The sequence below is a fragment of the Gopherus evgoodei genome, chromosome 8, assembly GCF_007399415.2.
Source record: "Gopherus evgoodei ecotype Sinaloan lineage chromosome 8, rGopEvg1_v1.p, whole genome shotgun sequence".
NCBI classification, from domain to species: domain Eukaryota; kingdom Metazoa; phylum Chordata; order Testudines; family Testudinidae; genus Gopherus; species Gopherus evgoodei.
This window is the reverse complement of record NC_044329.1, coordinates 84,198,340-84,222,049: the sequence shown is the minus strand read 5'-3', so window position 1 is coordinate 84,222,049 and position 23,710 is coordinate 84,198,340. Positions and strand designations below refer to the sequence as shown.

Here is a 23,710-nt window from a genome sequence, read left to right as displayed (position 1 = left end):
CCTGGGATTAGACTCCAGGGCTAAACACTGCCCAAAGATGAAAGATACTGTAAATGTCCTTGTCTTTCATGTTCAAACTAAAGGAAGCTAGAGCAGTAAGTCTCTGGGCCAGATTTCTGACCTGGGACACATGCATGCAAATCCCAGTGGTTACAATGAGATCTTGGGCAGCGTATCTAAAGGCTGAATGTTAGCTTCTAATTATTTATATTCATATTCAAAATATGTATTATAAAGAACCTTTGGCTATGGCTCTGTTTCTCTCTTGGGAACCCCTTTAATCATTTGAGACCATGGAAGCGTTTTGCCGAATTTCAGAAATATATATATATATATATATATAAATTAGTTCTTGTTATTTCCTCATTGATGCTACAACTGAGCCATGGACAGGGATGGCACAGTTAAAATGGAAAATATCTGTGGCTGAACTTCTTTTGTACATTGAAAGCTGTAACTGTAGAAGCATTTTATAAAAGCAGGTGTTTCCTGTGAGTGACTACTTGCTGTTCATCTCCTTAAATTACTGGATGAAAGCCAGAGTCAAGCTAGTTATGTGCAAGTTTTAATAACAACTTGCAGAGCCAAAAAGGTTATCTGAGATAAGAAGGTAGGTTAGGGATAAGCAATGGTGTCTGGAATCACTCTGAATTAATAACTAATGGGTAACATTCTGAATGATTTGTTGTTTTTGATGCTGCTGAAAGCAATTGGCTGAGGTCAGCCACAGAAAGGAATCAATTCTGACTGTGTTTAACAGATGTTTTCAAAGATTCTTAGCTGATTAGAAAATCCATAGATTTGTTAAATCTTAAAGGCAATGTTGAAAGACGTGGATAATGGGAGCACGTAGAGTGCTTAACGGTGCAGATGCATCCCTGATTCATAAGAGAGTTTATGTATATAGTCCATTGGGGATATGCACATTGGAAAATACTGAAATCATCTGAACAGAGTCTGGTAGGAGAAAACAAATAGCAGACCAAGTCTTGGGAGACTGATGTTCAATCCCAAACTTGGTACGTCTTGTGCTCCAAGGCCAATAGGGGGCTGGGGAGAGCTGTGAAGGCAGCATCTTCAGCCCCTGCATGAGGAGAAGTCTCTATTGACCCCGTCTGGCCAATTTGAGGACTAGTGTTAATGTATTCTCAAGGGAGAGGAATCCCGCCTTTCTCTGGGAAGAATGTGAGTGACTGTCATTTACTTAAGAGTGTCCTGAAGGATGCCTTCCTCTGGGGGAAAGAGTACATGGGCTGCACACACAGAAGCAGCATACAATATGCACACATATAGTGATTACCTGTCTACATTTGCATTTTGTAGTTCAGTAGAGAATGGGAGACCTCCTGACCCTGCTGACTGGGCTGTCACTGATGTCGTAAATTACTTCAGAACAGCAGGATTTGAAGAACAAGCCAGTGCTTTTCAAGAACAGGTAAATGGGATTGGATTGACTGTCACTGCCCTTTGACTCCTCACATTTTCATTATATGGACTGGTTGTACAAAGGTTAGTGCATGGTAAGTCTCCTAGAAAGGGAACATTCTGGGTGGCAACCACTGGGATTATCATCTTTAAACAATATCCTCATTTTACAGGACATGCACTGTAGCTGGAGGAAGGCTGCTCTTGTGATCTAAAGCATTAGACTGGGAGCTGAAGAATCTGAGCTCTATTCCTGTCTTGGCCACAGCCCTTTCTGTGTGATCTCAGGAAAGTCACTTAAATGCTCTGTGCCTGAGCTTCACCATATGTAAAATGGGACTAGTACTTCCGTACTTCCTAAGGGTATGGGGACGATAAGTTTGTTTATGTTTATAAAATGCTGAATTCCTCAGAAGGAAGGTGCTATCAAAGAATTATGTCCACAAGTTCAGTTGCATGCTGCTTTGTTGCCTGGGAGTCTTGCTCTCTTGGTTTGAGGAAAAGCTCTTTCATTAAAGTCATTACAAGTTATCAGGAAACAGAGAAATTGAATGTAGGGGGGAAAGCAGTGGCCTTCTTGCACAGCAACAGCACGTTGCTCTGCTACATGAACATAAGAATGGCCATAATGGGTCAGACCAAAGGTCCATCTAGCCTAGTATTCTGTCTTCCACAGTGGCCAATGTCAGGTGCCCCAGAGGGAACAGAACAGGTAATCAAGTGATCCATCCCCTGTCGCCCATTCCTGGCAAACAGAGGCTAGGCACAACCATACCTGCCCATCCTGGTTAATAGCCAGTGATGGACCTATCCTCCATGAATTTATCTAGTTCTTTTTCTAACCCTGATATAGTCTTGGCCTTCACAACCTCCTCTGGCAAAGAGTTCAGCAGGTGGACTGTGCGTTGTGTGAAGAAATACTTCCTTTTGTTTGTTTTAAACCTGCTGCCAATTAATTTCATTTGGTGACCTCTAGTTCTTATGTTATCAGAAGAAATAAATAATACTTCCTTATTTACTTTCTCCACATCAGTCATGATTTTATAGACCTCTTTCATATCACCCATTCGTTATCTCTTTTCTAAGATGAGAAGTCCCAATCTTTTTATTCTCTCCTCATAATAATAAAAATAATAATAATAATTTTCTTTGCCCTTTTCTGAACCTTTTCCAAGTCCAATATATCTTTTTTGAGGCAGGGTGACCATATCTGCACACAGTATTCAAGATGTGGGTGTACCATGGATTTATATAGAGGCAGTATGGTATTTTCTGTCTTATTATTTATCTCTTTCTTAAAATTTCCCAGCATTCTGTTTGCTTTTTTGTCTGCCGCTGCACATTGAGTGGATGTTTTCAGAAAGCTATTCACAATGACTCCAAGATCTCTTTCTTGAGTAGTAACAGCTAATTTACACCCCATCATTTTATATGTATAGTTGGGATTATGCTTTCCAATGTGCATTACTTTGCATTTTTCAACACTGAATTTCATCTGCCATTTTGTTAACCAATCATCCAGTTTTGTGAGATCTTTTTGTAGCTCTTTGCAGTCTGCTTTGGACTGAACTATCTTGAGTAGTTTTGTATCTTCTACAAATTTTTCCACCTCACTCTTTATCCTTTTGTCTGGATCATTTATGAATATGTTGAGTAGTACTGGACTCAGTGCCAGCCCATGGAGGACACTACTATTTACCTCTCTCCATTCTGAAAACTGATCATTTATTCCTATCCTTTGTTTCCTACCTTTTAACCAGTTACTGATCCATGAGAGGATCTTCCCTCTTATCCCATGGTAGCTTACTTTGCTTTAGAGCTTTTGGTGAGGGACCTTGTCAAAGGATTTCTTGAAAATTTAAGAGTCCTGTGGCACCTTATAGATTAACAGACATTCTGGAGCATGAGCTTTCGTGGGTGAATACCCACTTTGTTGGATGCCCACTTCATATTCAGGCACGAAAGCTCATGCTCCAAAATGTCTTGTTAGACTGTATGGTGCCACAGGACTCTTTGCTGCTTTTACAGATCCAGACTAACACGGCTACCCCTCTAATACTTGAAAATCTAAGTACACTATATCCACTGGATTCCCCCTTGTTCACATGTTTGTTGACACCCTCAAAGAATTCTAGTAGATTGGTGCGGCATGATTTCCCTTTACAAAAACCATGTTGACTCTTCCCCAACAAATTATGTTCATCTGTGAGTCTGACAATTCTATTCTTTACTGTAGTTTCAACCAGCTTACCTGGTACTGAAGTCAGGCTTACCGGCCTATAACTGCCTTGAGAAAGATGTTGGAGCTTCATTTGTTGGGCTGCTGGAGAGGAGGCACAAGACACTGGTATGCTTTTTATCTCAGGGGAAACAAGGTGATGGCTGGAACAGCCTACTCCTACAGCATTTCTGCCATCTGAATAGAAGCAGTGAAGCCAAGGTGACACTTCCCCCTTGGATGAAAGGTTCCACAGTAGCTGTCTTGACCTGACAGGGAAGGATCAGTGAAGAAGAATCAATTAAAAAGGTAGCCAGGGACTGATCACTTCGTAAGCTGTTAATGCAATATGGATCCTTTCTCTTACAGGTCACTGTTTCATGGTTCAGTGCCGACAAAAGTCACAACAATGACCTAAAGTCAAACAAATAACAATGTTGTCTTCTGTGAAAATCTCTCCATAATGAAGATATGGGAACGTACCTTCTTGGAAACAGTTTCATTTTTATTCTCTGCATCCTTCGAGAGATGTTTTTCTTAAAAGCTGCTTATTTCATTTTGTTGAGGATCTGATAAATTACAAAACATTGGCCAGATAGAAATTACAGCTATGAAAACTGCATAGTAATACTCTCTTCCTGACATTCTATTTCTGCCTATTTTCTTTGCTTGATTTTGCAAAAATTGTAAAAAATCAATGTTTTTTGCAGCTGATAAGAACAATTTTGAAGGGGAGGATAGAAATCTGGAATCTTTTTTATATATGTAACATATATATATATATTGTGACTGACCCAGGCCAGTGGGGTGCAGGAGTCTGGTAGCGGGCAAATATACTGGTCACTGGGTGAGTAGTTTTCTGTTCCCTGAGTGACCAGAGCAGGGTCTGCATGAGAGTGGTCAGAAACTTGATAGAACCAATTAAGGCAGACAGGCTGATTAGAACACCTGCAGCCAATCAAGGCAGGCTAATCAGGGCACCTGGGTTTTAAAAGGAGCTCACTCCAGTCAGGGAGGGAGGAGCCAGAGGAGAGGAAGTGTGTGTGAGGACCTGGGAGCAAGAGGCACAAGGAGCTGACACTGTGGCCATGTCTACATCTAAAATTTTGCAGCGCTGGTTGTTACAGCTGTATTAGTACAGCTGTATAGGGCCAGCGCTGCAGAGTGGCCACACTTACAGCAACCAGCGCTGCAAGTGGTGTTAGATGTGGCCACACTGCAGCGCTGTTGGGCGGCTTCAAGGGGGGTTCCGGGAACGCGAGAGCAAACCGGGAAAGGAGACCAGCTTCGTCGCGGTTTGCTCTCGCGTTCCCGGAGCCACCCAGCAAACCGCAGGGAAGGAGACCTGCTTGCTCGGGGTCCCGGGAACGAGAGAGCAAACCGGGAAAGGAGACCCGCTTCGCCGCGGTTTGCTCTCGCGTTCCCGGAGCCACCCAGCAAACCGCAGGGAAGGAGACCTGCTTGCTCGGGGTTCCGGGAACGAGAGAGCAAACCGGGAAAGGAGACCAGCTTCGCCGCGGTTTGCTCTCGCGTTCCCGGAGCCACCCAGCAAACCGCAGGGAAGGAGACCTGCTTGCTCGGGGTTCCGGGAACGAGAGAGCAAACCGGGAAAGGAGACCAGCTTCGCCGCGGTTTGCTCTCGCGTTCCCCGAACCACCCTGCAAACCGCAGGGAAGGAGACCTGCTTGCTCGGGGTTCCGGGAACGCGAGAGCAAACCGGGAAAGGAGACCAGCTTCGCCGCGGTTTGCTCTCGCGTTCCCCGAACCACCCTGCAAACCGCAGGGAAGGAGACCTGCTTGCTCGGGGTTCCCGGAATGAGAGAGCAAACCGGGAAAGGAGACCAGCTTCGTCGCGGTTTGCTCTCGCGTTCCCGGAGCCACCCAGCAAACCGCAGGGAAGGAGACCTGCTTGCTCGGGGTCCCGGGAACGAGAGAGCAAACCGGGAAAGGAGACCCGCTTCGCCGCGGTTTGCTCTCGCGTTCCCGGAGCCACCCAGCAAACCGCAGGGAAGGAGACCTGCTTGCTCGGGGTTCCGGGAACGAGAGAGCAAACCGGGAAAGGAGACCAGCTTCGCCGCAGTTTGCTCTCGCGTTCCCCGAACCACCCTGCAAACCGCAGGGAAGGAGACCTGCTTGCTCGGGGTTCCGGGAACGAGAGAGCAAACCGGGAAAGGAGACCAGCTTGATTACCAGAGGCTTCCTCCTTCCACAGAGGTCAAGAAAAGCGCTGGTAAGTGTCTACATTGGATTACCAGCGCTGGATCACCAGCGCTGGATCCTCTACACCCGAGACAAAACGGGAGTACGGCCAGCGCTGCAAACAGGGAGTTGCAGCGCTGGTGATGCCCTGCAGATGTGTACACCTTCAAAGTTGCAGCGCTGTAACTCCCTCACCAGCGCTGCAACTTTCTGATGTAGACAAGCCCTGAGAGGGTGTGCTGCTGGAGGACTAAGGAGTACAAGCGTTATCAGACACCAGGAGGAAGGTCCTGTGGTGAGGATAAGGAAGGTGTTTGGAGGAGGCCTTGGGGAAGTAGCCCAGGGAGGTGTAGCTGTCACACGGCTGTTACAAGAGGCACTATAGACAGCTGCAAATCCATAGGGCCCTGGGCTGGAACCCGGAGTAGAGGGCGGGCCCGGGTTCCCCTCAAACCTCCCAACTCCTGATCAGACACAGGAGGAGTTGATCCAGACTGTGGGGGAGATCACTGAGGTGAGCAAATCTGCCAATAAGCGCAGGACCCACCAAGGTAGAGGAGGAGCTTTGTCACTATATACATATATATATATATATATATATATATATATATATATATATATATATATATATATATATATATATATATATATATATATATAAAACCATATTTTAAAAAAATCATACAATTCAGCAACCTCCTTTTTAATTTGGCTTAAAAGATATATTTATAGCATGCATGTTTTAGCAAAGATTTAACAGATTTCAGGACCTGTAGGCTGCCTCTTTGCCTGTTACATTCTGATGTACCTGAAATCTTTGCACTAAAGACTTTGGTCATTTAATGGCAATGGTTCTTAACTTTGATACAAAACTCCTGTCTCTCACGTCATCCATCCGTCCTTTCAGGACCTCTATAAGGCTGTTCAAACGTTGCAGCTCTAAACTTTTCCTCTCACAGACAAGAAGCCTATCAAAATTCCGTTCTAGCCTTCTTTGTTTGGCATAGCACCGTCCAGTGCTACAATGAAATGCAGGCTTTCCACACAAAAAAAAGTGGTATTCAAAAAGGAATAAAATTAGCTTCTTGCTACTGAATTAATCTAACTGACCTTAAAGCCTGAGAAATGAAGTCCCAGCTGATGATGATTTATGAGTGCAGCCTGGTGGCTAAATTTAGTCTCATTCTTGTGGGAAAAAGCCTTGTTTAGGGTAATTCTCTGGAAGGGCTCGAGGAGCCTCTTTCTACAGCTGCTGCTAACTGTTCAGCATATTTTACATTTAAAGATGAGGAATTGGACAGACAAGAGATTTGACTGAGTCTGTTACTTCTCTAACACCATCAAGAACATCACCTGTGACTCCTTTCCATCACCCCACGAAGGGTGGTTTTATGATTAAGGAAGAGACAGTCTAAGGAGTCAGGGGCTCTGGCTTTTCGTCCTCTGACAGACGTGCCTAGGTGAGTTCCATCAAGAATCTTACCCTCTCTGTGCCTCCGTTGCCTTGTCAATAATGCGGCAGGAATAATTGCCAACTTTACTGCACTCTTGTGAGGCTGACTCTCAAGAATATCTGCAGAGCTTCTGAGATCACCTGATGGAAGGCAGTATAGAAGTGCTAAGTGCTGTTTTTATTATGAGTAAGGTAGGACAGCTGTTGTGGTTTTCGGAGGAAAGTTGCTAGTTCAGGTTCCATTTATCTGTGTGTGTGTCTCTGTTAATTGTTGGATCTCTGCAGGTCCTCAGATCTTTATCATCAGGAACCCAGCTATGGCAACACAAAGGGATCCCTAGCTGTGCTGACATTGGTTGCTGCCACCGGCTATCCTGTGTGAAATTGCACCAGGAGTTAATGCTATCTCAGGACTTTCCACCCTACTTATGTACTCACCTGAGGGCAGGACTGGGCAGGCACGCATATAATGTGGCTCTCTTCCCCACATCTCTAGCCATGCACACTTGTAAGGGGAAAGTAACTGTGTGTTTGTAGTGGAAAGCGTCCCACATAACCCCTTGCCTTACCTTTGCCATGGAAAATTGGTCTCCACTATACTGCTTCCATTAAGTAGAGGGAACACGTGGGCCATTCTTTTGTATTTTGGTTGGCTACAACATATGTATTAGGGAATTGTTGGAAAATGTGATTGCTTGCTTTGTTCTCGAATCCCACCTTTTGCATAATAGTAACTGAGTCCACGCTTTTTTGTAATGAGATGTATAATACATTTCTCGATACGCATCCATAAAATACACTGATAACTGGCTCCAAGCTGCTCTAAAACCTGAACATGTCTTACAGATGAGGAAAAAGATCTGAGGAAGAGCTCTGGGAAGCTCAAAAGCCTGTCTGTTCTACCAACAGAAGTTGGTCCAATAAAAGATATTACCTCACCCCACTTGTCTCTCTCAGATGAATAAAAGACATTTTTTAAAAAACTGTATTGTGACTACTAGTGTAAGTGATTAATTATAAGGTGATTATACTTCTGCTGGTATTATTAAATCTTAATATCTCTCTGATTTCAGTGGATGTAAGTCGATTTCAGTGGAAGAAATTACTACAAAAAAGTGAAAATAGCAAATTAGCAGGGAACAGGGTTGCTGTAACTGTGAGGGAGTTGAGGATAGAGGAGAATTAGAGAAGCAGGAAGATCCAAAATATGGAGACAGAAAATCTGAGTCATAAACATTCTGAACAATTGGCTCAAAGAGCAAGACACTAAAATAGACTGCAACACATTGCAAGGCTGAATTAGAAGAGCTTTGCTAGCATGTCTGCATTGCTTCATCAGATGAAAACACAAGTCCTGACAATGCAGCTGGTGTGTGTGGGTGACTTGATGCATGTAGCCCTTTGCCGCATGTTACGATTTTGTATATTTAACAGAGAAAGCAAAACTTTCAGTGCCAGCTACCAGAAACAATAATAATATTCATGGCTGTCATGTAGCCAGAGGGTTATGTTTCAATAATGCTAAATTTGACTCTTCATAACCAATGTCACAGCACCATAAGCAATGAGATTGCAGTATGCAAATGAACTGAAGTCCTCAGCATGGTTATTAGCTGACTTATCTCTGATGTCACAATCCCCACTCCAACAAAGGCCTCTTCATAGCTATCCTGAAAGCAGACTGTTGGTTGAAAAATAGCTAGTTTTCCATGTCTCTCTTTAATGAAGATACCTTAACAAAAACATGGAGGAGCACAGAGAGATATTTTGTAAATCACTTTAATATAAACATGTTTTCCTTTTAAAAAAATTGTGATATTACTCAACAATATTAAACTTGAGGGACAGCGAGAGTGCCGAGAGGAATCAGAGTTTCACTGGATTGCCAATGGTTGCTGAGGACAGAACTCAATTTTGCTGCTGAGGACATCTGGACAAGATGGTGAATTATTATGACATTCTAGGAGTGCAAAGAAATGCCTCTGCAGATGACATTAAAAAGGCATACCGAAAACTGGCATTGAAGATGCACCCTGATAAAAACCCAGAGAACAGAGAGGCAGCAGAGAGGAAATTCATACAAGTCTCTAAGGCATATGAGATTTTATCTGATGCCAGAAAACGGGATGTCTATGACATGTCTAGTGAAGGAGGTATAAGTGAAAAAGACAGAAGAGGTAGAGGTGAAGGTGGAGAGGAAGGTAGAGGTAGAGAGAGAGGCAGGGGTGGGAGTCACTTTGATTCTGAATTCCCATTCAGTAACCCCCACACAGATGTGTTGAGAGGAATGGACTGCTTTACAGTGAAACTCTGGGATGATCTACTTGATGGAATTTCTGGCATTCGGCGAGGACTCCATGGAAGAAGAAGCAGAAGTGGTGAAGGATATTCTGTCTCTATTGCTGGAGTGTCTCCTATTTCAGGGACTGGATTTACTTCATTTGGTTCCCAGCGAGTTGGAGGCTGCTCTTCATCCTCCATCATGTCACTGAACAACAGTGGGAAAGGCAACTTCAAATCAGTCATAACGACCAGCAAAATAGTTAATGGCATCAAAATCACTACAAAGAGAATTGTGATGAATGGAGAAGAAAGAGTAGACACCATTATTGACCATTAAAATTCTCAACAATTGGTAAGAGGCAGCTACTATACTTGGATAATGAGATATTGAAAACACACATTTATCAGAAATATTAAATGATTACAAGCTTCATTTGAGGGATTAACCAGAGTAATGAGGCTGTGGGGGAAGTTTCAACCAAAATCTACTTTTGATTTGCTGCAGCCTAATTGAAAATATTTATAAACAGTTCTTCCAAAGTTATTGTGTGTGGGTGCCATAGACTGGTCAGTTAATTCTTGGGCTATCATTAATGCATATATTTTGTCTATAAAATTGTTGTGAATTCTCTGTGAACTTTGCATTTATTAATAGTTATCCAAAGTGAAGAATGATCAGAGTTCAGGCCAATCAATACTTACACTAGCATGAATCTTATGTTTTTTCCTTTTGTTTGAAGTGTGAACCCAATGGCTAATATGCTCTGAAGTTGACATTCTCAGGACAGACTTTGTTCACTTCAATTAGTAAGGAAAAATGTGTAGTACTGGAAGATGTAAATACAAAATAACATTGCATTTCTGGTGGGTCGTTTTCTTGCTTCACCTAAATGCTGGCAGCTTAGTACATTTTGACAACTAGCTATGTATATTTATATTACTGTATAGGCAAATAGCAATGAGTATAGGGTGTGAACTGGGTCTAAGTTATTTGCTAACAAATTCTGAATCAGTAAATGCTGTTTTTTTGTGGAAAAAAGAACATAAAACAGTTTAGGCAAACTGTGTAAAGCTATAAACTTCTCTGGGACTTGCTGACGTCAGAAAGCACTCCAGCTACACCATGTGATGCCAGAAAGGTATTGCTCTTTACAATGAGTATAGGGTGTGAACTGGGTCTAAGTTATTTGCTAACAAATTCTGAATCAGTAAATGCTGTTTTTTTGTGGAAAAAAGAACATAAAACAGTTTAGGCAAACTGTGTAAAGCTATAAACTTCTCTGGGACTTGCTGACGTCAGAAAGCACTCCAGCTACACCATGTGATGCCAGAAAGGTATTGCTCTTTACACTTCTTCGATGCATGTATAGAGCCTTGTAGGTGCAGCTTGCATTCAGTGGATTGTGCCACACAGTACCATTGCAGTCAGTGCTTAATTTGTAATGAAAGAGGTGCCAGGGCTCAAGCAACTTATTTACATTCATAACTGATGCAGCAAGCCCAAAGGTGCTGGGGCTATGAATTGCCAACCCCAAAGGTGCTGGGGCTATGAATTGCCAAGCCCAAAGGTGCTGGGGCTATGAATTTCCAAGCCTAAAGGTGCTGGGGCTCAGCCCTGGCAAGCCTTGGCACAAATTAAGCACTGCCTACAGTATTGTGAGGGGAAGGATGGTCTTGTGATGAAAGCACAGGACTGGGACACAAGAGATGTGGATTCTGTTCCTGGCTCTGTGACCTTAGAGAAGTCACTTAGAGGCAAATTTTTAAAAGTGGCCTCAGATTTTGGGGTGGGATTTTCAAAAACACCACAGTGACATACACTCTAAATAGACAGGGCAGACAAAGCAAGGGAGAAAGGAAATATTATCATCTTCTTTTAAAAAGCAGGGAACTGCAGCACAGAGAGATCAAGTGACTTGCCAAAGATCATACAAAACAATCTATGGTGGAACTGAGACTTGAACTCAGATCTTCTGCACCAGAGGTCACTGCATTAGCCACAAGACCACCCTTCCTGCTGTACCTAATAATTAAAACATTTACCAGCATCTGTGAATTTGAAACAAATAACTTGGAAAAATTTCAAATGCGGATGCTTCTAGTTAGACACCTGAATAAATAGCGTGATTTCTAGAGGTCCTGAAGTCAATAGATGCTGCAGGGGGTGAGCACTTTTGAAAATCAGCCCATCAGCAGATGTCGTCATTTGTTTGCAGATGTTTACAGTTTATGAAAAAACAGAGCACAGTATTTCTGTTTTTCATGAATGATCCTCTTTAGTGAGCCCTTGTCTATTGAGAATAGTTTTGTAATCTCTTAGATGTGTATATTACCCTTAATTACTCGTTAATTCTTTTTCTAGGAAATTGACGGCAAATCATTGCTACTGATGACAAGAAATGATGTATTGACTGGACTTGCGTTAAAACTGGGGCCAGCTCTGAAAATCTATGAATATCATGTAAAACCTCTACAGACACAACATCTAAAGAACAATTCTTTATAGCGAATGGTCTAGTTGGGGTCCTGTTGTGCCTCCAATAACAATAAATAAGCAATTTGGTTTCACGTGATGGAACTTTGTCAAGAGAGAATATATGTCTTAAGAATTTAAACCAAATGGAAATGATATATATCCTATTGGATAGATTTTGCAATATACTGTACTGTGACTGAACTGAGAGGGATAGTGTGGATTTTCACATTGTACATAATGACTTTCTCTTCCAGCTCCCTAAACAGAATACATTGAGATGATAAAGTCAGATTCTGAACAAAAAGTGAAGAAAGGGAGTTCTTCATTTCTAAGCCAAACAAGAGGTTAATTTTCAAGAATTACTTAAAGTACTCTTAAAAGTTTACATGTATTTGGGGAGCGGAACCAAAAGTAGATTCTTATTTATGTCAAATATGTACTGAAGTTACTGCTCCTTGTAACTTGTGCGACTGGATTGGGATTTGCCAACTCACCCCTTTTTGCAAAGGGTCCTATTTTTGACCTTATTAAGGTTTATTTGTGGTATATTGCAATGTTTAAAGCTGTATGTACAATTAACATAGCACCTTCTATAGCAGAAGGCCTTCCTAAGAGGTGAAGGTTGGGTGTGTATTTTTGGTGGTCATATTTTCAGCTTGTTTTCACCCAGTTTTATTTGCAGTTAAGTAAGGTGTACTTGTTTTTAAACAGCGTGTGTTGCTTTATAAAACAAAAATAAAGTTCATTTTATTATTTTAATTTATAAAATTTCTTACAGATTTTGCAGAACATTGTATAAAGAGTAGAATTCTGCCGTTTTTAAAAAAATATTGTATTTCATGGTGTTGCAATGAATAATGTTGATGTTTTATTTGATTTATGGTTTAAATATTTGTTTCCAAAAATGTGAAAGAAGTTGTCTTGTTACCATAGATCTCTGTTAAAAGAGAGTCTCATTCAATCTGTTTGTACTAGTTCCCAGTTTATTTGGCTACTGGCTACCGCAATAAAGCATTGCTTATGTTTTGATTCCGTTTTCTTCAAAGCTATCTGTTCTCTCTATATTTTGTTTGTTGTGGTATAGGAGGGATCACATGTCTTTTTCTCCATCCAGCCAATAGTAGGGGTCAGGAGACTTCTTACTGTTCAGTGATGTAGAATTTATTTAATGTTTGTGCTTTCTTATCTGTCCATCCATACTTTTGGATCAGATGTGCAGCTGGCATAACTCCATTGACATCTAAGTAATCAGACACAGAGATATTCTTTCTTACCCTCTAAGGATAAAATACTTACATAGGTAACTTTTTCCTTCTGTTTTGATGTTCCCAGTGAGGATTTATGAAAAGTGGAGCTCAATACACAAGGGATGCTTAGGATCTTTTGTCTTTCCTAACTGGGATCGTCTTTAAGAGGAAGGGAAAACTGTAGAAGTAGTGAACTGAGATTAAGGGGGGAAGATGACGCATATGTATCACAGTTTTTTAAAATCACTTGCCTATGTATTAATGGATTTGATTCTCTTTCCTCTCACTGACATGATTATTTATTGATTAACAGTGTAGAGAGGTCAATTTTAAAGTTCCCACAAAGGTCCTTTGTTCCACTTTACTTCTCTTAAACCCCGTTTATGCAGTGCAGATACTTCATGCTGGCCCTCCGCAGAAGGTGAATTTCACCCTGAGCCCCTATGACCATTCTAGACACCTTCCAAAAGTATAAGACAGCTACCATCCCTGCTACAAAGAGTTCTCTGAGCATTTCATAAAGTCTAGGACACTCTCTGAACACACAATGTGAGATACAGCAGACGAGGTGAAGTAGAGGAGGTAGAGCAAGAAGACACTATAGGCAGTGTGGTGGGAAACTAGGAGGAGAGTGATGTAGTGGAAGGAGATTGTGAGTAAGACGTTGCATGGCTGGGAAGAAGGTGAGGAGGAGTGGAGGAGGAAGAAGGTACCTGTCAGCCAAGTTGGAGGAAGGCTGGGGCACAGGAGAGAAGGGATGGAATTCTGTAGAAGACTGCAGGAAACAGATGTTCATAATCCAGCAACGATGGTGCCCCAGGCCTAGACCACACTAAGGCTGGAAAGAGGTGTGGAATGGTCACCGCTTTGACTCCAGGAGAGTTACTCCTCATTTACGCCAATAAAAATGAAAGGAGAATCAGGCCCTGCATATTTAGTTATATCTGGGCTGTTGGCTAAACTCATACGATGATATGCATAACTGCGTGATTGCAACCCGACTGTATTACATTTATATTTGGATCTTGAGACTCTGAGAATGTGCTGTATGAATCAAGCTTTTAAACTAATAGATCACTTTCTATCCCTCATCCTTTATTCACTGCAGAGATTGGGCTATGGGAGCAGGGAAGTACTTACTCACTCTCGCTAACATCACCAGTGTTGAGGCAAAGATGATGAAATATCAACTTTGCTGGGCAGGCCATTGTGTACAGATGGCTGATATTCGTCTTCCGAAGCAAGTCTTCTTTTCTCAACTTAGTCATGGTAAGACGACCTGCAGGGGACAGAGGAGATGCTACAAGGACACCCTGAAAGTATATCTTAAGAAGGGAAGCATTGACCCCACAAATTGGGAAAAGCTGGCTGACCATAAACTAGAGTGGCATTGCATCATACATCAAGCCTCAGCCCGTTTTGAAGAGAATCACCTTTCTCAAAAGGCTGAGAAATGGCAGAGGAGGAAGGAAAGTGTACAGCATTCCAGCCAGAAGTTGTGCTCTCTCCAAGCAACCTTCTTTCACGTATGTGGAATAACTTGTAGAGCACAGAATGGACTTCTCAGCCATCTTAAGTCTCATCAGTGACATTTTCCCCTCAGCAGACATGATCCTTGTGTCAAGGGATAGCCAGTGATGATGATATAATTACATTAATCATTTCATATCTGTATAAATCCGTGATTAATACACATATAAAAAGAATCATGTAGGTTTGTTAATAAAATTAAGCGCTCACTCCAAAGTGAGACGTGAAAATGTCCACAGTGCAATGATGTTAGCCTGTCCATAATGCTTTGCAGTTGTCCTTGCCATGTTTTAGTGAGACAATAACCCTTTGTCTTTATCAGGCCTTTATAATAAGGCATGCAAGATTTTCAAGGGCCAGCTGAAATGACTTGGATTCAAAACCGGATGTATTTAATTTCTGTTCCTCTTTTAATAAATGCTGCTAACTGTTTCATACAAGCCAGAACCTAATGGAAAGCATGAAAGAAGATTTGGTGGGAGAATGTACAGTATAGAAGCAAGTTTGCTACTGTCCATGGTTTTTACTGTGTTTGTCTCTTCCTGTTAGCATTGGGGTTTTTTGTGATATCACAGTTTTTACACAACAGTTCATTCTGTGTTTGTTTTGCTAAATTCTTATTGGTGCCTCTGAAAAAATCTATTTAACAACAGATTGGGAATGTTTTGAAAGAGGAAGCCAAGGCCAGATGTTTTTCAGCTAACCACCCCTCCTTTTCCCCTCACTAAAAATGTAACTGAGGTAATGTAGAGAATGGACTATTCACCTCTATGTAGTTACAGACACATATAGACTGGCATAGACCATTTAATCTTGGGGGGAGGGGTGCATATACAGTACATATTCTGTGTGTATATGTAGATAAATACTATATACCACATAAATATTGGCTGAAATTTAGATTCACAGTAGAAAACTATTGCCCCGCGATTTAAAAAGGCAACCAGCAGTGAGGTATTATGTGAAAAGCTGCCAGCTAATAACCCATTTGGGGTCACTCTATCTACCCATAGGACAAGGTGTTTTCTCTGTACATTACATATATTTTTATTCCCTTTTTAAAAGGCTCATTGTCCTAATGTGCTGCAGTTTAACCTGCCATCTTGAAGAAGGTTCTCTCCTTTTACTCACAGGGTGACATTCAGAGGTGATGTGGAAGGGAATGTAAGTTACACGTCACACAGGGATTTCAAGGCTCAGGTCAAAATGTAAAACTGGGGCCTCGCAATGAATCATCAGTTTTAAATGAACAACTTCTCACATTCCATTGCATCCACGACTATTTTCATTTCCCCACTCAGTCCCATCCCCTTTCTTTTTTCTTTTTTGTTGTTGTTTTATCAGCTTCTTTAACTTGGTCTTTTTCCCCCCTCTCCCTTCACATTCCACACCAACATCTCCCGCTTTCACTCTCAGTCCCTCCCCCTTGGTCCTGGCACTCTTGGGTGTTATGTAAAATATCAGTTATTGTATTTGTTGAAAACCGTGATTCAGACCTGTCATAAACAGATAGCTAAGGGTTAATGTCGCTTACACCTGGAAAGAAGTAACCTGAAACACCTGACCAGAGGACCAATCAGGAAACAAGACTTTTTCAAATCTGGTTGGAGGGAAGTTTGTGCGTGAGTCTTTTGTTCTTGGTCTTGTGCCTATCTCTCTCTCGGCTATGAGAGGATCTCTGTTTCCTGCCTTTCTAATCTTCTGTTTTCCAGTTGTAAGTACAAAAGATCAGATAGTGATTTATATGTTTTTTTGTATTTACATGTGTGTAGTTGCTCGTGTTTTGAATTGTATTCTTTTTGAATAAGGCTGTTTATTCATATTTCTTTTAAGCAATTGACCCTGTATTTGTCACCTTAATACAGAGAGACCATTTTTATGTATTTTTCTTTCTTTTTACATAAAGCTTTCTTTTAAGACCTGTTGGAGTTTTTCTTTGGGGGGGGGCAACTCCAGGAAATTGAGTCTGTACTCACCAGGGAATTGGTGGGAGGAAGGAGTCAGGGGGGAAAATCTCTGTGTGTTAGATTTACTAGCCTGACTTTGCATACCCTCTGGGTGAAGAGGGAAGTGCTTGTGTTTTCCGGGACTGGAAATAGAGAGGGTGGAATCCCTCTGTTTAGATTCACGGAGTTTGCTTCTGTGTATCTCTCCAGGAACCCAGGGAGGGAATACCTGGAAGGGAGAAGGGAAGGGAAATGGTTTATTCCCCTTTGCTGTGAGACTGAAGGAATATGGGTCTTGGGGTCCCCAGGGAAGGTTTTTTGGGGGACCAGAGTGCCCCAAAACACTCTAATTTTTTTGGTGGTGGCAGCTTTACTAGGTCCAAACTGGTAACTAAGCTTGGAGGTTTTCATGCTAACCCCCATATTTTGGACGCTAAGGTCCAAATCTGGGAATAGGTTATGACAAGACCCGTTTCTCATTTTTAGGGAAATGTCATTTAAAATGGCTCAAAATAATTGTTGACAGGTGCATATTCCTTATATTTGTATGTCAACCAGCTTTTGCCTTTGGTTTCAAATCTAAATTGAAATGTTGAAGTATGAGGCTGAGCTGAGGCAGAGAAACTTTGTTCTAGTCAGTATTCCAGTCTGCGCATTGGTGTGCAGAAGAGCAGCTCTGGCTCCCATGGACTGATTTTAATTCAAAAGCACCATGTGAGTAGGGAGGAGACTCTGAGCCTGATGTATGCAACAGCATTTGTGGGGTTGTACGTTGCTGCCTCGGCAGAGACACAAGGACTGACTGGGCATAGAGAGTGAGCTACTGTGCCCTCTCGCTGTCCAGTGCCCAGCTCCGTGGATGACTTGAGGTGTTCAGGTGCCAAGGTTCAGTCCAGCACCTTTCACCAACACGCTAGTCTAATGAAAGGCTGGTAAATTAAAACAGTTTGCTAGCACGTCATTCTGATGAAACAATAGCTCCACCTTGGGGTCATTCAGTGTAGTTGTGAGAGCCCTCGGGCAGTACGCAAGTTGAGTCATCCATCTGAATAATGGGGACAGATTGATTTGGTAAGTTGCTTTTCTTTCCTGTTGGCAATGGCTGCATTTTGTTGAGCATGCTAATGGAAAATGTCATTTTAAAATGTTTTGCTTAAACCCTTATAATTAGGAACATTGTGTGAGGGAAACCTTGTGCTGTTCTTTAGGCTCCCAGCTGCATGTTCACACTTACCCCCAAATAATACTATCTCCTAGAAAGAGTAAATCTTGTGGACATGGACATGACTGTAAACTCCAAGCACCTGGAAAACCCAAGGGTAACATCACTAAGGCCTTAAGCAGCTCGTGATCTCTGTGTGTGAGACTTTCATTGCTACTGGAGAATGGGGCTATGGCCTCTAGTGAGTTTGCCTGTGAGCACTAGTAGGAATGCTTAGTGGAATTGTAGCGCTGATATGCCTAGTTATTATATGAACAGACCATCTGTTAGATCATAGAATCATATGGTTAAAGGGACTGCAAAGGTCATCTAAGCTCCAGCCAAGATGCAGGATTTGTTGTGTCTAAACAGTCCAAGACAGATGGCTATGTGCCCTCCTTTAAAAAAGCTCCAGTGAAGGAGCTTCCACACCGTCCCGAGGCATCTGTTCCATTGTCCTACTGTTCTTACAGTTAGGAAGTTTTTCCTGAGATTTAATCTAAATCTGCTATGCTGTTGTTTGAAGCCACTGCCTCTTGTCCTGCCCACTGTGGCAAGAGAGAACAACTTTTCTCCATCTTTTTCATGGCAGCCTTTAAAGTATTTGAAAACCACTATTATATCCTTCCTTAATCTCCTCTTTTCCAAACTAAACACCCAGTTCCTTCAGTCTGTGCTCAGATGGCCTGCATTCCATCCTTTTGATCATCTTTGTCCCTCACCTCTGGATCCTTTCCAGTTTTTCTATATCCTTTCTATACATTTGTGACCAAAATTGGACACAGTACTCCAGCTGAGGCCTAACCAGCGCAGAGTAGAGCGGTACTATCACTGCCCGTGATTTGCATACTATGCCTCTGTTAATGCAACCTAGAATTGCATTTACTTTTTCTTTTTCCCCCCAACAGCATTGCATTGCTGACTCATGTTGAGGCTGTGATCCACCACAACTCCCAGATCCTTCTCAGCAGTGCTGCTGCCAAGCCAGTTATCTCCCATGCTGTTTGTGCATTTGGTTTTTCTTCCTAAGTCTCGCACCTTATATTTGTTTTTATTGAATTTATTTTCTTGTCTACAGCCCAGGACTCGAGGTCCCTCTGAATTTTAGCTCTATTCTCCAAAGTGTTGGCAACCACCCCAGCTTTGTGTCATCTGCAGATTTGATCAGTATGCTCTCTATTCCTCCCTCAAGGTCATTAATAACAATGTTAAACAACACCAGACCCAGAACAGATCCCCAGGTAACCCCACTTGAGACCTCCTTCCAATCTGACGTCTTTCCATTAATAGTTACTCTTTGTTTGGGGTTGTTTAACCAATTATATATCCACTTAATGGTGGTTCTGTTGAGCCCGCATTTCTCTAGCTTATTTATCAAAATGTCATGTAGGCACTGTGTCAAAAGCCTTGCTGAAGTCCAGGCATATTATAAAATTTTACCTGCTAGTAAGGCAACAGCAAACGTGCTGACATGGGCATTCCTATATTAATCTCATTGCATCCCTCATTTTGAATGGCTTGCATCTAGTATTTGCATGTGGTTTTCTTCTGTATTAACCCAATGTGCTATTCCGTAAGCTGAAGATGCCCAAATCTGTGCAATGGTTAAAGTGGATCAGAGTAGAAGGGAGAGCTGACCAATTTGGTGACTGTCATGATAGGTCTCAGAATTGTCATCTGATGCAGGGTTGTGTCCTCTCATGGTGATGGATTTGCCACAGGAAGAAGAGAATGGAGATGAGAGAAATGTATCTGAATTAATATCTCCAAGCAGAGCCATAGTCAGCAAAAACAAAGGGTGCAGAGGGGTATGTGCTCATAGTGCCTGAGCTGCTCAGGGACACATCCCTGCTATTTCTGGTCCCTACTTCCATAAATATGCTACCATTTAAACATGACCAAGGTTGAAAGTTGCTACTGATGTACAATCAATAGAAATGGGGCTCTGGGATTCCCTCACCTAGACATTCTGGAAATATCTGAAACAATTTCCTATAGTTTAGAAGAGTTAAAGACATTGCAGAAGCACCAAAGCAATTAAGGCCCAAACTCTCTAACATTTCCCATCAGACATGCACATTAAAACACAGAAAACCACACTAAGTGCCAGCATTTTGATGTGAAAAACTCCTCCCCTATAGGTAAGAATATTGGGCTCATCTGCTTCCCACGCTCAGCTATCTCAAGCCCTTTTTGAGTCCCTGAAATATAAATCAAATGCCAGTATTTACTTTGGTAACAGATCTTCTACATACCAAAAACTTTTCTCCCCTCACTGTGTCTCTTGGATTCTCTGTCGTCCTCTTTCTTTTCCTAATTCTCTTCCCTTTTTACCGTCCCCTGTTCTGCCTCTTTCTTCCATAGTCTTTCACTTTTCCCTCTGGACTGAGGGAACTAACTAGAAGAGTTGACCGATCTTGTATCAGTGCCCATATTGGAGGGTGTTGAACTGCCAGATGTGACAAAGGTGCTTGCTGCTAAGCTGTTTTATTAGCTCGGGGGCTGGTCATCCAAGTAGAAGAGGAAGCCAAGAGCACTTTTTTCCATCTGTGCTTGGTGGGGCAAACGTGCAGCGGCGGCTCCAGGCACTAGCGCTCCAAGTGCGTGCCTGGGGCAGCAAGCCGTGGGGTGCACCCTGCTGGTCCCTGCAAGGGCGACAGTCAGGCAGCCTTTGGCGGTGTGCCTCTGGGAGGTCCGCCAGTCCTGCGGATTCAGCAGCAATTCGGTGGCAGGTACACCGAAGCCGTGGGACTGGTGGACCCCCCCCCCCCCCCGCAGGCAAGCCGCCAAATCCACGGGACTCGGGACCTCCTGCAGGCAAGCTGCCGAAGGCTGCCTGACTGCCGTGCTTGGGGCAGCAAAAAAGCTAGAGCCGCCCCTGCAAATGTGAACTTCTCTCACTGACCTTGCCATCGTTTCCCATGCTTTTCTCAAGTGATTATGTTGCTGCAGTGCTTGCTATAAGGGATGGCATGGTGAGTGACTCAGAAACAGAAGCAAGAGCAGCTGAATGCTTATAGTGCTGCCAGCTCTCATGATTTTTCACCTGTGACATGATTTTGGCTGGGGCTGGAACCATCTGGTGATGACAGATGGGCCAGAGGGGGTGAAGAGGCCCTGGGGCGGACACCCCCTGCCCCCAGCTGGGAAAACGGCAAGGGAACCCCACTCATCTCCTCCCATCCTCGGAAAGAGAAGGGAAGAACCCCTAGAGGGAAGAGAAGGGAGCTGAATTTGAGGGTGGGAGTAGGAGATGAGGAGATGTGGCAGTGAGAGCTCCTGAAGCAGGGAGCATCGTATCCAATAAATTGGGGACAATGGGCAACAGTAATTGTCACACATACACTGGGGATGGACATGGATTTCAAAAATCAAAGGACAGACCAAAAAACCACAGAATATCTTTTTTTTGTAAATATCTGGTTATTTTGGGAGTCCAGCTCATGATTTTTGATCTCTGGAAGTTGTGAATGATGATCTTAGTAAGTAATGTTCTACATTAAGAACATAGAGTGGTGCAGTAGAGGGAAGTTGAAAACCTTTCCCTCATTCTTTTTGTCTCTTAAAAATATAAGATGGATTGCTGTGGATGAGAGTAAAGGGGTTGCAAAAGGAGCTTGTACATTTCAGCAACTGTGGGCTTGGCAGAGTAAAGGTATGTGTGTGAATAGGGTGTACTCAGGCATTGCTGACATAAGGCAGAGTTAAGGATGCATGAACAACCTGAACTATACATTTCCTGGTTTTCAGAAATTTGAGTTTTGCTCAATTTATGGGATGACATAACATTAAACAACCTTAACTCTGTTAACCTATTTTTTGCCATTGAATTATACCAGTGCTCTGGCTGCCAATCAGCTTCCAAGTGGAATCCTTGTTGACTTTGGGCTTGGCTACACTCAAAACTCCAAAGCGCTGCTGCGGGAGGGCTCCCACAGCAGCACTTTGAAGTGCGAGTGTGGTCGCGATGCCAGTGCTGGGAGAGAGCTCTCCCAGCGCTGCAGGTACTCCACCTCCCCAAAGGGATTAGCTTACAGCGCTGGGATCCGAGCTCCCAGTGCTGGGGCACTGTTTACACTGGCACTTTACAGCACTGTAACTTGCTGCGCTCAGGGGTGTGTTTTTTCACACCCCTGAGTGAGAAAGTTGCAGCGCTGTAAAGCGCCAGTGTAGCCACGGCCATAAACTTATAAGGCCCTAAATGTTTTGGCAGCTGGTTACCTGGTGAGAGATCATCTCCCTCCCTGTGCTATCGTTCTGCATTTGAGATCAACAGAGGCACCTGAGTTGGAGCACTCTCAATATTAAAGAATGGAAGCTGCTGACAGCGTGTTCTTCATGAGAGGTCCTTGACTTAGGAACTTGTCCATGGTCCACCACAGCCTGAATTAGTTAACCTCCAGGCCAGCTGCAGGCTCATCTTTGCTTGCAATGTACTTGCACTGCCTCTGGTCTGGAGTTGATGGGGTTTGTGACCTCACAGTTCCTTCACTGGCTTTTCCTCTAGACTAATACCAGATTATGATCTCCTCCATTCCAGCCTATGCTTTGGGAGTGGTTGGAGTTAACATGTCACCCCTTGCCCACCCCCGCCTGCCCACTCATCACCTGCCCACAGGGGAGAGGAAGAAGTGGCCTCATGGAGTATACTCCCTTCTCTGTGCTGTGACCCATGATGGAGGCAGCCTGTAAAGGGGAGTAAAACGGCCTTTCTTCTCCTCCCTTACACAGGTGCATAAGGCAAACCACAGTCTTGTCCAATATAAACTCAGCCTCCCAAAATTGTCTTAAAAATTTATCAGCCCTGTCTCAAAATCTACTTACTCACCCTTTATGATGATGATTGATAATAAAGGTAAAAATAATGAGAATTTACTCACCTGTCCAAACAAACAAAAACACACAACAGCGAACCTCACCCCATGTGAGCAGGCAAGGAGAATTTTGCAAAGCTGTGGGAATCCTACACATAAAAGTCCTTCCTAACACCACTGCAATTTGTACCTTGCCTGTTTCGCATAAGTCAGTGCCCTGCTGAGGGAGAGAATGAATTTCCTTCCTTTCCAGGCGTGTTTTGATCTGCAAGGTATTCATTCTGAGATGCACAGATACAGTTCACATTCTAATTATTACTGAGTTCTGTGTAATATTTGTACTCCTGTAGCTAGATACAACTAACAGTTTTTCCTCTTGTATACACTATAAGCTATCAACTTCCCATGAGAGAGCTGGCTGGTTATTTGATGTGCCCCAAACAGCAGGTAGTTTTATCTTAACAAAGTTTTCCTATTGATATTTGAAGCCAACAGTTTTATTGATTATTGGAAATCTCGGAGCAGTTTGCTTCATTTTAGTATTATGCTTCTAGCATTTAGAAAAAAATATGAGGGCACGAGATTGCTTTGATTTTACTTTTTTTTGGCTTCATGTGGAAGTGATATTCTAATGTCCAAAAATAAAAAGGAGGATGGAAGAGACTTGGATTTTTTCTTTAAAGGTTGAAGCAGCTGCAATAGACTTGCCCGATTATATTAAAAAGGTAAGAAATTATATTTTATTTTAGAAAGGGGAAATTTTCTTTGTATCACACTTAGCTATGCACAAGAATTCCGCTATAGAATTCCGCACTGTGATATGATCAATTTATAGAGAGTAATTGTACTGGTTTTGAAAATGGAATTTCAGCTCTATGTTCTTAGCCCATTTAACAAAAGATGTCTGTGCACACACAT

At 42.7% G+C, this 23,710-nt stretch overlaps 1 protein-coding gene across 4 annotated transcripts in view; it reads left to right on the top strand.

Annotated features, from left to right (window-relative positions):
• SAMD13 (sterile alpha motif domain containing 13) overlaps positions 1–13,509 on the top strand; it is a 28,098-nt gene extending 14,589 nt beyond the window's left edge. For 2 of the 4 annotated variants that reach the window (XM_030573647.1, XM_030573648.1), the window contains 3 exons: positions 1,324–1,435; positions 8,369–9,930; positions 11,941–12,020. In XM_030573647.1, the coding sequence (XP_030429507.1) occupies positions 9,235–9,915 (681 nt within the window). In that variant the 5' untranslated portion in view covers positions 1,324–1,435; positions 8,369–9,234 and the 3' untranslated portion in view covers positions 9,916–9,930; positions 11,941–12,020. Of the gene's footprint in view, positions 1–1,323; positions 1,436–7,580; positions 8,180–8,368; positions 9,931–11,940 lie in introns of those variants that run through there. The other 2 variants (XM_030573650.1, XM_030573649.1) reach the window with 2 other exon arrangements.
• Positions 13,510–23,710: the final 10,201 nt, after the last annotated feature.